This window comes from Chelonia mydas, chromosome 12, assembly GCF_015237465.2.
Source record: "Chelonia mydas isolate rCheMyd1 chromosome 12, rCheMyd1.pri.v2, whole genome shotgun sequence".
Taxonomy (NCBI): domain Eukaryota; kingdom Metazoa; phylum Chordata; order Testudines; family Cheloniidae; genus Chelonia; species Chelonia mydas.
The window spans coordinates 6,682,842-6,701,135 of NC_051252.2; the positions used below are offsets into that span (position 1 = coordinate 6,682,842).

The 18,294-nt window shown below is 47.7% G+C and overlaps 1 protein-coding gene across 3 annotated transcripts in view; it reads right to left on the reverse strand.

Moving 5' to 3' along the window:
• Positions 1–15,560, reverse strand: part of ADGRG5 (adhesion G protein-coupled receptor G5) — a 34,046-nt gene extending 18,486 nt beyond the window's left edge. Inside the window, exons 1-4 of one of the 3 annotated variants that reach the window (XM_037877494.2) lie at positions 14,885–15,126; positions 13,898–13,954; positions 4,343–4,436; positions 3,521–3,650 (exon numbers count right to left, since the gene is read on the reverse strand). In XM_037877494.2, coding sequence (XP_037733422.1) covers positions 3,521–3,650; positions 4,343–4,433 — 221 coding nt within the window. In that variant the 5' untranslated portion in view covers positions 4,434–4,436; positions 13,898–13,954; positions 14,885–15,126. Of the gene's footprint in view, positions 1–3,520; positions 3,651–4,342; positions 4,437–5,083; positions 5,116–13,897; positions 13,955–14,884 lie in introns of those variants that run through there. The other 2 variants (XM_007063263.4, XM_043526311.1) reach the window with 2 other exon arrangements.
• Positions 15,561–18,294: the final 2,734 nt, after the last annotated feature.

Sequence of the window (18,294 nt, forward strand, 5' to 3'; positions counted from 1 at the left end):
GATGCCCTGAAGGAGAGCAAGGGTTACTAGATCGCACGCCCTGGTTCTCATGGGAGACTTCAATCACCCTGATATCTGCTGGGAGAGCAATACAGCGGTGCACAGACAATCCAGGAAGTTTTTGGAAAACGTAGGGGACAATTTCCTGGTGCAAATGCTGGAGGAACCAACTAGGGGCAGAGCTCTTCTTGACCTGCTGCTCACAAACCGGGAAGAATTAGTAGGGGAAGCAAAAGTGGATGGGAACCTGGGAGGCAGTGACCATGAGATGGTCGAGTTCAGGATCCTGACAAAAGGAAGAAAGGAAAGCAGCAGAATACGGGCCATGGACTTCAGAAAAGCAGACTTTGACGCCCTCAGGGAACTGATGGGCAAAATCCCCTGGGAGAATAACATGAGGGGGAAAGGAGTCCAGGAGAGCTGGCTGTATTTTAAAGAATCCTTATTGAGGTTACAGGGACAAACCATCCCGATGTGTAGAAAGAATAGTAAATATGGCAGGCGACCAGCTTGGCTTCACAGTGAAATCCTTGCTGATCTTAAATACAAAAAAGAAGCTTACAAGAAGTGGAAGATTGGACAAATGAATAGGGATGAGTATAAAAGTATTGCTCGGGCATGCAGGAGTGAAATCAGGAAGGCCAAATCACACCTGGAGTTGCAGCTAGCAAAAGATGTTAAGAGTAAGAAGAAGGGTTTCTTCAGGTATGTTAGCAACAAGAAGAAAGTCAAGGAAAGTGTGGGCCCCTTACTGAATGAGGGAGGCAACCTAGTGACAGAGGATGTGGAAAAAGCTAATGTACTCAATGCTTTTTTTGCCTCTGCCTTCACGAACAAGGTCAGCTCCCAGACTACTCCACTGGGCAGCACAGCATGGGGAGGAGGTGACCAGCCCTCTGTGGAGAAAGAAGTGGTTCGGGACTATTTAGAAAAGTTGGACAAGCATAAATCCATGGGGTCAGATGCGCTGCATCCAAGAGTGCTAAAGGAGTTGCATTGTGATTGCAGAGCCATTGGCCATTATCTTTGAAAACTCATGGCAATCGGGGGAAGTCCCGGACGACTGGAAAAAGGCTAATGTAGTGCCCATCTTTAAAAAAGGGAAGAAGGAGGATCCTGGGAACTACAGGCCAGTCAGCCTCACCTCAGTCCCTGGAAAAATCATGGAGCAGGTCCTCAAGGAATCAATTCTGAAGCACTTAGAGGCGAGGAAAGTGATCAGGAACAGTCAGCATGGATTCACCAAGGGCAAGTCATGCCTGACTAATCTAATTGCCTTATATGATGAGATAACTGGTTCTGTGGATGAAGGGAAAGCAGTGGACATGTTGTTCCTTGACTTTAGCAAAGCTTTTGACACTGTCTCCCACAGTATTCTTGCCAGCAAGTTAAAGAAGTATGGGCTGGATGAACAGACTATAAGGTGGATAGAAAGTTGGCTAGATTGTCGGGCTCAACGGGTAGTGATCAATGGCTCCATGTCTAGTTGGCAGCCGGTATCAAGTGGAGTGCCCCAAGGGTCGGTCCTGGGGCCGGTTTTGTTCAATATCTTCATAAATGATGGGGAGCATGGGGTGGATTGCACCCTCAGCAAGTTTGCGGATGACACTAAACTGGGAGGAGAGGTAGATACGCTGGAGGGCAGGGATAGGATACAGAGGGCTCTAGACAAATTGGAGGATTGGGCCAAAAGAAATCTGATGAGGTTCAACAAGGACAAGTGCAGAGTCCTGCACTTAGGTTGGAAGAATCCAATGCACCGCTACAGACTAGGGACCGAATGGCTCGGCAGCAGTTCTGCAGAAAAGAACCTAGGGGTTACAGTGGATGAGAAGCTGGATATGAGTCAACAGTGTGCCCTTGTTGCCAAGAAGGCCAGTGGCATTTTGGGATGTATAAGGAGGGGCATTGCCAGCAGATCGAGGGACGTAATCGTTCCCCTCTATTTGACACTGGTGAGGCCTCATCTGGAGTACTGTGTCCAGTTTTGGGCCCCACACTGCAAGAAGGATGTGGAAAAATTGGAAAGAGTCCAGCAGAGGGCAACAAAAATGATTAGGGGACTGGAACACATAAGTTATGAGGAGAGGCTGAGGGAACTGGGGATGTTTAGTCTACGGAAGAGAAGAATGAGGAGGGATTTGATAGCTGCTTTCAACTACCTGAAAGGGGGTTCCAAAGAGGATGGCTCTAGACTGTTCTCAGTGGTAGCAGATGACAGAACAAGGAGTAATGGTCTCAAGTTGCAGTGGGGGAGATTTAGGTTGGATATTAGGAAAAACTTTTTCACTAGGAGGGTGGTGAAACACTGGAATGTGTTACCTAGGGAGGTGGTAGAATCTCCTTCCTTAGAAGTTTTTAAGGTCAGGCTTGACAAAGCCTTGGCTGGGATGATTTAGTTGGGGATTGGTCCTGCTTTGAGCAGGGGGTTGGACTAGATGACCTCCTGAGGTCCCTTCCAACCCTGATATTCTATGATTCTAAGGGTGTCTCAGCTTCGCTTGCTTGCTGTCTGCTTTCCCTGAGCTGGCCCACGAGGCATGGACCCAGTGTGGCCAGGTGCTGTACTATGGCCTCTCCTTGAGGCCACACAGCTACCCTGGTGAGTGAACCCCAGCCCTTTCCACCTCCTCCCCTTCACCTCTCTGCCCCCCTATGCTAACCCTGACTCTCCTCTTCCCCTGTGCTAGCCCTAAAAACCTTCAGCAAATCCTGTCTCTCCCCCTCTCTCTCTGGTCTGGGGCAGGGGGCTGACTCTGGGCTGTCTGCGTTGAGTCTATGGACTGTAGAGCGGTCTGGGAGAAGCTGCTTACATGGGGATCTTAATTCCTCCTCTGAGCTTAGCCATTCCTCTGACACAATTAACCTCTGAGTGCTCGGAGCAGCCCTAGAGCACTACTGAGACCTTCTGGGCACGGAAACCCAGCAAGGGGGAAGGATCTTGGAGCCTGGGCTCCAGCACGAATCCGAAGAGCTAGGCTGCTATTGTTCGCTCTGCAGCCTGAGCCCCGCGCGCCCAAGTCAATTGATCCTGGCACCAAGACTCGGTGCCCCGGGTTTTTCTTTGCAGGGTAGTTTTCCCATCTGTAAAATGGGGGTGATGAGACTGAGCCGCTTCCCTGGGGAGTTATGAGGAGGGAGCGAGGTTTGTAACCTGCTTTAGACATTGAGGGAGGCTGTGGATCCAGCTGGAAATAAATTGTTCTCCCCTTTCAAACATTTCAGCCAAAGAGAAAAATGTTAATTTGTGGCAAACATTCTGTGGGGAAAAAAAAATCTGGGGGGGCGCTTTTTATTGAAAACCGATTTGTTTTATCGCTAAGGTTTTAGTTTGTCAACCCCTCCCGCCCCCAATTTTTGACAAAACCTGGTTTTCTCACTCAAATTTCCATTTGATCAAAGCACCGTGTTCGGCTTCAAAACGCCTCTCTGGAAATTTCCCTAGCTGCAGGAGATGGACTCAGGGAGCTGGCCCCAGAGTGTAGTCTGGCAAAGCCCCCTGTGCGTGCTCCCCACTCACCTTACCAGCTTCCCATGCTGTGCAGAGCATCCTTTCTCCATGTAGCTGTCCATGTCAGCCACCACGTTTTCCTCCTTCTTCCTTGCCGCTTGTGTGGCTCCCTGACAGCGTTCCTGGGCCCCTCTGGGGTCTGGGAGGGAAATGAGCCATGTCAGGATGGGCAGAGCGGCAGCACCGTGCGGGGGAGGTTTGACCCCTGTGCCCTCCCATGACACGCCACCACCTGACCGATCTTGGGGGTTCGAGTAAAGGTATGCAGGAGAGCATGAGGAAAGCAGAGGAAGAGCTCCCCACACCTCTCCTTGGCTTAGATAAACAGCACCCCCTCCCGCTTCTGGGCTATGGCCGCGAGGGCTCCCTCCCCGCCCTGCAGTATTCTTAAAGCTGCACCTCATGAATGAATTTGTACTTGGAGCAAGTGGCCTGGCACCAGGGCAGGGAGGAGGGTCACAAAGGCCTTTGGGGAGATGAAAGAGGGGCTTGAGGTGAGCCCTCCACGCTGCTGCTTTCACGGAGTCTGATTCCCACCACAACTCCCCACGTGCCCCCGGATCCACAGAGACCTTCCATTGCTGCAGCTGCACGTGTGTGTGTGTGTGTAACCCGTTTTTTGTTTTTGGTTTTTTTTTGTCTGGAAAAGGCCACAAGCGTCAGTGACTGCAATCGCTCAGCGACTCCCATGAGAGCAGATGTGGGGGGCTTTGACCGGGATGCCAGACTTGTCCCCAGGTTGGTGCAATCACTGTCAGCAGATGTCAGGGTGGCCTTCTAGGCGAAATGATAGCGGAGATGTCAGAGCTCCAAATAAAGAAATATCCATACCTGCTTGTTGGAGCAGAAGAGCAGCAAGATACAAGAAGAGGCCGGTCCGCAAGGGTGAGTCCCTCCGTGTGGTGCTCCAAATGTAGCTCATCTCCTGCAAGAAACATACAGGCTCTGCTTTCTGGATTCAATTACCACTGTTGTTAAAGGGCTGACAATGTGCACAGACAGTGCTGTGCAAGCCAGTAGGAGATATAATCTCTGCTCTGTGCATTTTACAATCTAAATAAATTATCCAAAGCCCATGGGGGGCATATCGCAGGGCGTTTTTAAACTCTCTGATATAGTCCTCACTGTACCCAGCATGGTGGTTTACCAGATGACACTAAACAGAAGATTAGGATGCTGATTATAATCTTAGTAGTGGTAACCACATTCAGGAAGGCCTGAACTGTGTGTCTGTCACACCCTGTCTCTTTCTAACCCTTGCTGCTTAGTTCCAAAGACAACTCAAGGATTGGATCTCCTTCCATGACAGGGAGCTGCTCCATTTACCATTAGACTAGGGGAAAGAGGGAATGTTGCTGACAACAGCCAGGGCCCTTTATTTTGGTGCACTCCAGTGTGCATTAGTGTTATTCCTGATATACAGCAAGACAAGAGCAGATTCAATGAGCTGCAGCAGCAAGAAGCCCTCAATTAGGGTGAACTGCAAAGAATGGGGCAAGTAATTCCCCAAAAGCTGGTGGATGTTCCAATACTTAGATTTACCAAGCCAGCATAAAACAGCTTCTTTATTACCTCACTGGTTACTCAGAAGTCCAAACACCACAGTTCCCTTAAAGCGATCCAGCTTCAGGCCTCCATCCAGGTATACACGTCAAATATGATGATTTCTGTAAATCTTATTTTATCATATAAAAGAAAAGATTCTACCAATCCCAAAGGATCGGACACATGAATGTTTCAGATCTTACCCAAATACACGCTACAGCCAATGCTTATTAACTAATGTATTAAAAAAACAAGAGAGAGAGAGTATGGTTAAAAGATCAATATACATACAGTAGGACTGTCAATTAATCGCAGTTAACTCACGCGATTAACTCTCAAAAATTAAGCGCAATTAAAAAAATTAATTGTGATTAATTGCAGTTTTAACCGCACTGTTAAACAATAGAATACCAATTGAAATTTATTAAATATTTTTGATGTTTTTCTACATTTTCACATATATTGTATTCTGTGTTGTAATTGAAATCAAATTGTATATTATTTTTAATACAAATATTTGCACTGTAAAAATGATAAACAAAAAATAGATTTTTTTCAATTCACCTCATACAAGTACCGCTGTGCAATCTCTTTGTTGTGAAAGTGCAATTTACAAATGTAGACTTTTTTTGTTACATAACTGCGCTCAAAAACAAAACAATGTAAAACTTCAGAGCCTACAAGTCCACTCAGTCCTATTCCTTGTTTAGCCAATCGCTCAGACAAAACAAGTTAGTTTGCATGTACAGGAGATAATGCTGCCTGCTTCTTATTTACATTGTCACCTGAAAGTGAGAACAGGTGTTCACATGGCACTTTTGTAGCTGGCATTGCAACGTATTTATGTGCCAGATATGCTAAACATTCGTATGCGCCTTCATGCTTCGGCCACCATTCCAGAGGACATGCTTCCATGCTGATGATGCTCATTAAAAAAATGTGTTAATTAAATTTGTGACTGAATGCCTTGTGGGAGAATTGTATGTCCCCTGCTCTGTTTTACCTGCATTTCACCATATATTTCATGTTATAGCAGTCTCAGATGATGACCCAACACATGTTTATTTTAAGGACATTTTCACTGCAGATTTCACAAATCCAAAGAAGGTACCAATGTGAGATTTTCTAAAGATAGCTACAGCACTCGACCCAAGGTTTAAGAATCTGAAGTGCCTTCCAAAATCTGAGAGGGATGAGGTGCGGCGCATGCTTTCAGAAGTCTTAAAAGAGCAACACTCCGATGCAGAAACTACAGAACCCGAACCACCAAAAAAGAAAATCAACCTTCTGCTGGTGGCCTCTGACTCAGATAATGAAAATGAACATGCATTGGTCGCACTGCTTTGGATTGTTATCGAGCAGAACCCATCATCGGCATGGACGCATGTCCACTGGAATGGTGGTTGAGGCATAAAGGGGCATATGAATCTTTAGCGCATCTGGCACATAAATATCTTGCGACGCTGGCTACAACAGTGCCATCAGAACACCTGTTCTCACTTTCAGGTAACACTGTAAATAAGAAGAGGGCAGCATTATCTCCTGCAAATGTAAACGAACTTGTTTGTCTGAGTGATTGGCTGAACAAGAAGTAGGATTGAATGGATTTGTAGGCTCTAAAATTTTACATTGTTTTAGTTTTGGATTCAGGTTTTTTTGTACATAATTCTACCTTTGTATGTTCAACTTTCATGATAAAGAGATTGCGTTACAGTATTTATATTAGGTGAATTGAAAAATATTATTTCTTTTGCTTTTTTACAGTGCAAATACTTGTAATAAAAAATATAAAGTGACCACTGTACATTTTGTATTCTGTGTTGTAATTGAAATCAATAGATTTGAAAATGTAGAAAACCTGCAAAAATATTTAAATAAATGGTATTCTATTATTGTTTAACAGTGCAATTAATCAAAATTAATTGTGATTAATCGCGCAATAAAAATAATAAATTTTTTTAATCGCTTGACAGCCCTAACATACAGACATGAGTTCAGTTCACTTCGGTGCAGATTCATAGCAGAGATGGTGAGCTTTATAGTTGCAAAGAGTTATTTTAGAAATAGTTCATAGGTTATAGTCCAATGTCCGTATCTCGTATTCAGGGCGTACCAGCATAACTGGGACCTCAGTCTTGTGACTCAAACTTCCCCTGATGAAGCCTAAGCAGATCTGAGATGACAGAATCTGGACCCACGGATCTTTTATACAGTGTTCTAGCATCCACTTGACCACACAGTCCTGGTTAAACAATAGGCTTTTGATGTAAACTTCTGCTTTCTAAACACCACCAGTAATTAGTTACGCAAATCAACATAGGAGGGCAATTTACCCATTAGGCAGTCTATTACAAACTTAAAAGAGACATATAGACAATGACATTATTTTACCCAAGATTCATCTAATTTTAATATTCCCTTTTGATCCCTGACTTAGTAGCTGTAAAAAGAAAAGGAGGACTTGTGGCACCTTAGAGACTAACCAATTTATTTGAGCATGAGCTTTCTCGTGAGCTACAGCTCACTTCAGGAACTGTCTGTTTACACGAGTAGCATTTAAGATAACACATAATTAGTACTCCATCTAACTTCTAACAATACAGGTTTGCATTTCAAAGTTCTAGCCTACTTAGCATGAATGGCCCTCATTACCATTCGCATACCTTTAAAAGTGGGCTTTGGGTCATTCAGCCTGCAGGCTGTTTAACCCTTTCTGGCCACGAGGTATATTTTCTATAAGATTTGCTGCCATTATATAGCAGTGGTAGCAATAATGGCTTGCATGGTTACATTTTAATTAGACAATGTCACAGTTTTTCTTGCCTTGCAAGGGTTAGACAGAACCTCTGCTTTCTGGGCATTTTCCAGGGATCCCACCTTGAGGGTGGGGAATAGAGTAACTGCCAGTGGGTATGGCTAAAACAAATAACTGTTGAGGGAGTGGCCTGTGGGGAAAAGGAGTCCGGACTGGACATATAGGACCAAATTCTGCCCCTTGTTCGATCCAGGCTGCTCCATGGCCTTGATTGGGTAAAGGTATCATTGGACTGACCAATAGTGTTCGCAGTGAGGAGAACGTTTGATTTTTTTTTTTCTGCGCTGTGATTTGCTGAAATTCTCCTGGTTTTATAATAGATTGCAATAATATCCAGTGTCTGGGGCTGAGCGGGAGGGTAGCCAAGAGCCCCGTTAGTTTGATGCTCTTGTGTGCAGTCATTTCAGGTGACGTTGCCCTGGTGACTTAGCAATATTCTCTGAGCGTAGATTGACGGAATTCTTAGCTAATGTGATGCCGGCCTGCCTGTAAAGGCCTCTGCTTTAAGAACGTAGGTGTATTTTTATCACTTAGCTAGTTATAGAGATATAAAAACAGAGAATCAAAACCACAGTCTGCCCGTGTATGGGCCTTCTCTCACTAGGATAGTCTGAGGCCTTGTTCTTAGGCTAAGGCCTTTGGCTAAGCAGCAGGGGCAGCCCTAAACTGGGAAGCGACCCTCACATGCTCCCATCCCAAACCAGTCACACTGAAATAAGGTGGTATTGGGCTGTTAGGAAGACGATTCTGTCCTGTTAGTGCCCATCACCACCAGATAAAGAAACAGATCTTAAGATGGTTGAAGAAAACTTAGTTTGCTAGCATCCTGTCTGGCAAGAAATCACTTCTCAAGGATTGTGCTTGTGAAACCCTCATTTCTGTATTGTTTTATCTTTATGGCTCCCACTTTTCTATTGTTAATCTGTCTGGTTCTCTAATTGTTTCTGTCTGCTGTATCCTTAATTTTGTTAGATGTAAGTTAATTAGGGTAGTGGGATATAATTGGTTAGAGAATTATGTTACAATATGTTAGGGTTGGTTAGTTAAATTTCAGTAAAATGATTGGTTAAGATATAGCTGAGACTATTACTATATAAACTGGGGTCAAACAGGAAGTGGGGGGAAGGGAATTTGGAATCATGTTTGCTAAGGGGGGAACGAGAACAGGGAATAGGGAACGGGGAACAGGGACACAGGCAAGGCTCTGCTGGGAAGGGGGACATTGGGTAAACACTCTGTGGTGTCAGAGCTGGGAAGGGGGACACGGGGTAAATGCTTTGTGGCATCAGAACTGGGAAGGGAACACTGGGGAACAGACTCTACCGGCGTATAGAGATAAGCCCGACTGGTGTGAAGGGCTTCGGAACATGCTTGCTTGGAAACTAACCCCAATGAACATCACATTGTCTGCGCTTCAGGCTTCTGGTCTTCTGCTTTCTGTCTACGTGACAAGAACCAGGGGAGAGGGTGAAGGGAAAGCGCTCTAACAGCTGGAACCAGCGGGTGGGAGAATTTAGCAGTGTGAGTTCCACTGATGGGACTAGAAATCGTCTATTTGAATTGCAGCTGGTGGTTTTGTGTTTCAGGCAGTGGGCTTGACCTTAGATCTGGGTTCAATTGCCTGCTCTGTCACTGATGTCTTCTGTGACCTTGGGCAAGTCACTTAATCTCTCTGCCCTCCTTAAATGCTGCTTTCTTTGTCTCTCTTATCTTGCTAGATTATAAGCTTTTGGGGGCAGGGCCTGTCTCTTCCTATGTATGTGCAAAAGCCTAGCACAATAGCAGCTCAGTCTTAGTTGGGCAGTAGATTTGGCTGTAGTGCAAATAATAAACCCATCCTGCTCCTAGGCTGGCAACTGAGTGACTTGTGTGCCCCAAAAGAAAGAATTTCGTAGAGTGCAGTGAAGCGTCTCTCCAATTCCTCGTTTCACTCTTACTCTAACTACGCACTAGCTATTTATAGCTCACACAATGACAAATGTCTCACAGACAGCAGTTAACATGGTGTAAACTGTTGGCAGATGAGTTGAAAGTTTAAAGGTAGCTCATGTGATCTTGGAATTGGCAACCCAAGGAGGGCTGGTGCTGGCCCAGCAAAACATGCATCTTTACTGATTACATCTAGAAGAGGAAGTACACTTGTAATAAGGGTGGAAGATAAGCTCTGAGAACGAAATAAGTCGTAGCATGGTAAAAACTTCCCCTTCCTGCCCTGCTCCTTGTTACCTGTAAACATGGTGACTATACAAAAATCTGCAATAGAAGGGTAGGTATTTTTTTAGGGTAGCTCCTTTTTCCAGGGACCTTCCCTTCCCTAAGCTTTGTTTATATGCTCACTGTATTCAATGATATATTTTTCAGTATGAATTTTCAATATCAAGTATTGATGCATTTTAAACAGTATCTCAGTTCTTCTGCAAGGGGCTGGACTGATGGTCTTGGAGTCGGAAGCTGTTGGCTGCCTGGAGAGGTGGTGTGCTCCCATGAACAGGGCATTGGCCTGCAGATTAGGAGACCTGTGTTTACTCCCAACTCTGCTACTGATTCTCTCTGACAAGTCCCTGGGCCTTAATTTCCCTGTCTATACACCACGGATAAGGACTTTGACCTCCTTTTGAGCAATACTTTGTCATGCACAGATGAAAAACGCCTACCTAAAGGGCTGAGGATTATTATCAGTGTTTGCAGCAGTGCAAGTACCCCCACTCGCCCCTCACTGCCCTGCTAATGCAGTTCAAAGCTGCCGGGATCCTCTCTCCACAGCCCAGAGATGATTGTTGCATTGTTTCATGGTGTCTGTGTATAAAATGTCTTGTGCGATTTCCACAGCATGCATCCGATGAAGTGAGCTGTAGCTCACGAAAGCTCATGCTCAAATAAATTGGTTAGTCTCTAAGGTGCCACAAGTCCTTCTTTTCTTTTTGCGAATACAGACTAACACGGCTGTTACTCTGAAACCAGAGATGATAGTTCAGTCACCATGGCCCTTTAGTCTTCACTAGTGAGAGTCCCAGGAAGGATGCCACAGGCATGGCAATTAGGGGGACGGCTGTAATGATGTGGCCATGTGTCCACTAAGAACTGGACTGAGACCAGCCCTTCATTTCACAGAGGCTTCAGCTGATTGTGGTTTGCAGCCTGGAGCAGATTAGAATGGACAATCTAGAGGGGATAGGCTCCATTGTTCCCCGTGCCTATCTTCTGAGCCAGGCAGTCCCCAAATCCATTTGTCATTGGACAGCTCATCTGTGTTACTTTAATGTACAATCCAAGGGGAAAAATAAATTAATTTTTGCCACGTAGAGTGGCATCTTCAGGGCACAGGTAAACCAGTCCCCAAAACACGGTCAAAAATATTAAACTAATATGAAACAGCAATACAGACATATAATGCAATAAATAGTGATTCCAATGTAACAGCAAAGTGGACACAAACACCCACTTATAACCTCTTTTGCACAGGAGAGCACAACTTTGATCCAAGCACTTTACTTAACTTTTGCCTGTACCTTATTAGGCCACGGAAAGGAAATAGGCAGCAGCATACTGGTATGCAGCAATATTTAGAAACACAACTGGCTAGTAAGCATGTATGAAAATAGGTACGAATCAAACAGAGGAAAAGAGAGGTTTCAGAGTAGCAGCCGTGTTAGTCTGTATTCGCAAAAAGAAAAGAAGGACTTGTGGCACCTTAGAGACTAACCAATTTATTTGAGCATTCGGGGGTCGCATAACTAGTTAATTCTGATAACGAACGAGACTCTGGCATGCTAACTAGTTATGCGACACCCGAATGCTCAAATAAATTGGTTAGTCTCTGAGGTTAGTCTCTGAAGTTTATGAAATAAATTGGTTAGTCTCTGAAGTTTAATCTGATGAGGTTCAATAAGGATAAGTGCAGGGTCCTGCACTTAGGACGGAAGAACCCAACGCACCGCTACAGACTAGGGACCGAATGGCTAGGCAGCAGTTCTGCGGAAAAGGACCTAGGGGTGACAGTGGACGAGAAGCTGGATATGAGTCAACAGTGTGCCCTTGTTGCCAAGAAGGCCAGTGGCATTTTGGGATGTATAAGTAGGGGCATAGCGAGCAGATCGAGGGACGTGATCGTTCCCCTCTATTCGACATTGGTGAGGCCTCATATGGAGTACTGTGTCCAGTTTTGGGCCCCACACTACAAGAAGGATGTGGATAAATTGGAGAGAGTCCAGCGAAGGGCAACAAAAATGATTAGGGGTCTGGAACACATGACTTATGAGGAGAGGCTGAGGGAACTGGGATTGTTTAGTCTGCAGAAGAGAAGAATGAGGGGGGATTTGATAGCTACTTTCAACTACCTGAGAGGTGGTTCCAGAGAGGCTGGTTCTAGACTATTCTCAGTGGTAGAAGAGGACAGGACAAGGAGTAATGGTCTCAAGTTGCAGTGGGGGAGGTTTAGGTTGGATATTAGGAAAAACTTTTTCACCAAGAGGGTGGTGAAACACTGGAATGCGTTACCTAGGGAGGTGGTAGAATCTCCTTCCTTAGAAGTTTTTAAGGTCAGGCTTGACAAAGCCCTGGCTGGGATGATTTGATTGGGGATTGGTCCTGCTTTGAGCAGGGGGTGGGACTAGATGACCTCCTGAGGTCCCTTCCAACCCTGAGATTCTACGATTCTATGATTCTAAGTCCTCCTTTTCTTTTTACAGAGAAAAGAGTTACTTTGCTACGCTAGTCTGAGCACTCTTTCTATGTGATAAAGTGACGTAGTCAGCTAGTCTTGAGCTTCAGTGCTGTGGTTTGGGATTTAAAATGGGCCGAGTTGTTTTATTACAGTCACTAATAGTAAGTTTCGCTTTTCATTTTCTTAGTAAGTTTCAGACTCTAACTGGAAATCAGAAGTAACCCCTCTGAAGCTGGTGGAGTTACATCGTTCCAAGTGAGCGGAGAATTGGGCCCATTGGGTACCACAGCAGAACCCAGGCTGCAGCCCCCAGTAGCAGAAAGTCCACCAGGGGCGTGACCGCAGTGGCACAAGTTGTTGTCAGTTCCATTTCCACCCTCGGGCCCTGGAACAACCTGGCACGGACCCGAAAGGGAGACGTGCTGATTCCGCACGTCTTCCCGACAGCCTGTGCTGGTGGGGCTGCTGTAGAGCCTAGCGAGAGATTAAAGCTACCCAGCCCCCAGAAGTGGGCTTGGAAGGATTAGATTTTTATTGGTAAATGTCATTTTCACTGTACACACATGAACCCATGGAAAAAAGTCTTTCCATCGATGGAGCAGAGGCTGGGCTTTGCGTGGGGCAGACGCTGCTCGCCGTGGAAGTCTGGCCTACAGCTGAGTGGGAGCAGAAGCTGGGGCAGGGAGCGCTGCTCAGAGGGTGCTGTCATGGGGCAGTGGCTATCTTGGCTGACACACCGAGGATGGAACCAGGGACCTCCAAAGCTAACAACAAGAGCCGTTACAGCTGGAACTCAAGAGCCAAGGTTCCCCTAGCTGGGAGCTGTGACAACTCCCATGCTCTGCGGCCTAGCACGCTCTCCAGCACAGAGCTCAGGCTTTGGGCTTCAAAGAGAGTGAAGGCTGAACTCCAGCCTGGCTTGCCCCAGGAGCTGCCCAGTGCTCCCAGGGAACCGGGGCTGAGGCTTTCCCAGCAGAGCGTGAACTCCGCCTCTCCTACTGCCAGACGCACAGGGGATGTCCAGGCTGCAGCTGGCAGTGTAACTTCTGGCTCGGGTAGACGTTCGCCCACCAGCTCCGAGCGTTTGCGCTAAAAATAGGAGTAAAGCTGCCGCTACCTAGGTGGCTAGTCCCCTGAAGACGCGCCCAGGAGCTTGGGTGGGATTGTACCGAGACACCCTGTGCCGCCGTGGCGGCTACACGGCTGTTTTTAGTGTGCTGGCACCATCAGAGCTAGCAGGGGTACGTCTCCCTGCGCTGGAAATTCCAGCTCCAGGGTAGCCATATCACCCCCCCACCCCCCCCACTTCTTCTCGCTTCAAGACGCAGCGTGCTAAAGAACGAAACAGAACAGTGCTGCTCACCTTCTCCTCCTCCTAGGACTGCGTGTTACACAGAACACGGTTCCAGCATCCACTGCCCTTTAGCCAGAGAGAAAGGGAAGGCGGTTGAAGCCCCCAGAAGCATGTCTGTGACCCTCCTCCCGCTGGGGTTCGTACGCTGCGCCTCCCTCCTTCCCAGTGAAACAGCTTAAAGGGAGGGAAAAACTGGACAAGGAGGAAGAAAACCCCTTTGCTCCCCAGCAGACATGGGGGGGGGGGCATAAGAAGAAAGAACTGGAAGCTCCCCTGGGAGAGGCAAACAGCTGGATCCACTATGAGCAGCCCTTTGCAGTTAGAAATAACCTGTTGATCAGTTAGGGTCTGTCTACCCTGTAATCAGAACCCCGCAGCTGGCCCGTGCCAGCTGACTCAGGCTCGCAGGACTCAGACCAAAGGGCTGTTTCATTGTGGTATAGACATTCGGGCTCAGGCTGGGGCCCAGGCTCTAGGACCCTGCAAGGTGGGATGGTCCCAGAGCTCAGGGTGCAGCTGGAGCCCAAATGTCTACACCCCAGTTAAATAGTCCCTTAGCCCAAGCCCTGCGAGGCTGAGACAGCTGGCATGGACCAGCTGCCTAGACATACCCTTAGATATTCCAGACATAGGTGTCACTTGAACCCCTAAGACAGAGCGTTGATGTGAGAGTCCAGTCATCTCTCTGTAGTGCTCACTCCTACGTTACCCACCGCAGACCCCAACTCAGATGATCAGTTCTAGGGTCTGACACTTTTCCCTGTTTCCTTTAATACACTGGGCATTTCACAGGCTGCATCGAAGAGGCTGACAACCCCATTTGCCTCTTTTGGCTCCAGGAGAGCCTTTGAGGGTACCACAAATCACAATATAAGTGGGCCTGATCTCTTCTCACACCGGTTTTACACAGCGTAATTGCATTGGAGCAACTTCTGATTTACTCTCCTGCATGCAAGATCAGAACTGGACCAATACACTTCAAACCAAAGGACTTACTTGCAGTCTCATGCAGGATGGTGACTTCCTCAAGCAGGTTTGTTTCTCCCTTTGCCCTTAGTGCATATGGTCTTCTGTCCCTCGCTCTTTGCCTAGATCGCTGCACAATGCATCCTGTCTGAGAGCAGCGTCGAGCCCCCGAGCTGCACAGACAGCGTTGTGCAGCAGAGAAGGAAGTGCTCTCATGCAACTCCACCTCATGCAGATGTAGAGATTAAGCCAAAAGAAATGCTGGTGGTTAGGTCCTCAGCTGGTGCGCAAGGGTCAATGATTCCACTGCAGTTAATGGAGCTGGGCTGCTGTATGGCAGGGGAGGAGCTGGTCCTAGGGGAGGAAGTTTCATGGTGGAGGAGTTTGTGGTGTGGGCACATACCTAGTATGGGACATCACCCACTTCTCATGGCTGTGGGCTGAGAACAAGTCATACCAAAATAATCTCTTCCCCTTTCTGCCCGCTCTAACTCCAGGTGTGGTGTTCAGTGCGGAACCCTCGAGCAGAGGCAGAGAGCCATTGACGAGGTGAAGGAGACGAGCTACCACCTCTTCTGCAATTTTCTCCTAACCCTCTCCTCTCCAGGTTTTGTTCACTGTTTTCTCAGTTGGTAGAGAAGCGGCCAGGTTAAGGCGTCAGCTTCTCGGCTGTGGAGAGGAGAATTCAAGTGCCGGCTCAGATTGCAACTGGCAATGATTGCCTCCTACAGGCAGAGCATCCCATCTACCCTGCAGGGTAAATTCCCGGCCTGGCACTGAGTGACTGTACCTCCTTCACTTTGTGCAGGGCGTGTGGAACGTTATTTCTCCTGGAGCATAGTTCCCACATCACAAACCCATCATATGGGACGGCACGGTTGGGGATCTCTGATCAGCTGAGGGACCCAGGACAGGAAGAGCAGGGTGGTGCTGCACAGCAAGGCTAAGATGTATCAGCAGAGCAGTGCAGAGAACTGGGACTGGGCGAGCAGGTCAGGGTTGAAGCACACTCGCGGAGCTGCCCCTACTATGCTATGCTATGACTAAATGCTATGACTAAAACCAGTGGAAATCTGTGGGCTCTATAAAATCCTGGTTCCTGCGATTATAAGATTTATTATTATTATTTCTGGTTCCTTCAGCGTAATCAGAAACATGGCTTTCAAGTGCAGCTCTGCTCTGAAGAGGAACTAGTGCACGTTTTTCCCCTCTCTTCTGCTGCTTCCTGCATGCACTTACATCTACTAGCTGAAGTGACAAAACCGAGTGGTTGCTACTTTTTACCCCTGTTAGCCCAGCAGAAGCCAACACTGCGGGGAGAATGAACTGGGTTCAGATTAGAAATGCGTACTAAATTCCAGGATGTTTATATTACAGCCAGGCACCCTCCACGGAAGACCAGGGGAGCTGCAAACATGTCATGCAGGGGCTATTTTGCTCTGCAGACCCTTACTGGTGATGATCTAAAGAGGTTATGAGCCCTGTTTGAATCAAGAGTGCATGGGGATGACGAATAGGAAAAAACCCACATAGTTTTACTTGTATACTGAGCAAACTTGTCCTGCAATCACTGAAAGTAATTGACAGAGTTCCAGGAGGCCATTGTTATGGTCACTTTTCAGAGCAGAGATGCATTGTACAAGGAATAATGTTTACAGTTTACTATTATTATCACACAGGAAAGCCTAGAGGCTCTATTCAGGGCTCAGGGCCTCCTTCAGTCTGGCATTGTACAAACACACAGTAAAGAAATACTCCTTGCCCTAAAGAGTTTACAGTTGAGCTCATTGACAGTATGCCAGGAGCCTGCCCACTGCAACCGCTGCCCTGCCAAACCCAGCCTTTGAGAAAGTTCTCACTTCCCCAGCAACAGCAGGAGTGTGAATTACACCCATGACATGTTCTCCCGTTTGAATACTGATGTGTTATTAAAAACCATGCTCAGCACAACCACTGTGCAAATTGGTGTGGTAAGCAAGAGTCCTTGCCAGCAATGTGAGTTTACGGTTCCTAATAATGGGTATTTTAGCGTCTCTTGGTGGAGACAGCCATCTTGCTGCCAGGGAAGCTGTTTTGGCCAAAACGTTCACGAGTGACCACAAATCAGGTTCTTGGATCTTATGATGAGAGGGCCTTGGGTGGATGGGTTGGGGGTGCCTCACTGTTCGTGAGTCCAGACTGAGACACGGTTGTTGAATATCAACAACTTGCCTCTCCAACTGCTGCCCCGTTTCCTTTCATCTCTGATCTCATTGAATGTACAATCATTGTCTGGAGTTCCTTGACTCCAATTCCATCTTAAACCCTCCTCAGTCCACTCCTTGCAGTCCTGAAATCGCTCTTCCCAAAGTCTCTGATAACTCTTCCGACCCAAAGCTCAGAGCCAGTATTCTAGCCTCATTTTCCTTGACCTGCCTTTTTGACCCGTTGACCATGCTCTTCTTGACATCTTCTTGGCTCCTGTGACTCTTCAGGAACTGTCTTTTTGCCCTGTGATTGGACAGCACCTAGCAACAGTGGAGTTGTGGTCCGTGACTGGAGCTCCTAGACACTCTCATAATACAAATAATAAATACTATCAACTGCCATAGAAGTAGCAGGTGTTCTGGATTCAGCAAAACTACCTGTCTAGACCAGAGGTGGGCAGACTATGGCCCACGGGCCGCATCCAGCCCACGGGACCGTCCTGCCCGGCCCCTGAGCTCCCGGCCAGGGAGGCTCGCCCCTGGCCCTTCCCCTGCAGTCCCCCCTCCCCTGCAGCCTCAGCTCGCTGCACCGCCAGGGCTCTGGGGGGTGGGACTGCAAGCTCCTGCTGGGCAGCATGGCAGCGTGGCTGGCTCCCGTGGGGCTGCAAGCTCCTGCCGCTCTGAGCGGCATGGTAAGGGGGCAGGGAACAGGGGGGGGTTGGATAAGGGGCAGAGGGTCCCAGGGGGCAGTCAGGGGACAGGGAGCAGGGGGCGGTTGGATGGGGTGGAGGTTCAGGGGAGGTCAGGGGACGAGGAACAGGGGGGCTTGGATAGGCGTGGGAGTCTTGGGGGCCCTGTCAGCGGGTGGGGGTGTGGATAGGGGTCGGGGCAGTCAGGGAACAGGGAGCAGGGGGGGTTGGATAGGGTGTGAGGTTCCAGGGGGGCGGTTAGGGGTAGGGGGTCCCGGAAGGGGGCAGTCAGGGGACAAGGAGCAGGGGGAGTTGGATGGGTCGGGTGTTCTGAGGGGGGCAGTCGGGGGCAGGAAGTGGGAGGGGGTGAGGGCCAGGCTGTTTGGGGAGGCACAGCCTTCCCTACCTGGCCCTCCATACAGTTTCACAACCCTGATGTGGCCCTGGGGCCAAAATTTTGCCCACCCCTGATCTCGACTATGCAATGAAATGTCCAAGTATAATAGGATCTATTGTATGAGTGTAAGCTGAGGCCTAGAGCAGGTTGCTCCGATTGAAGACAAGT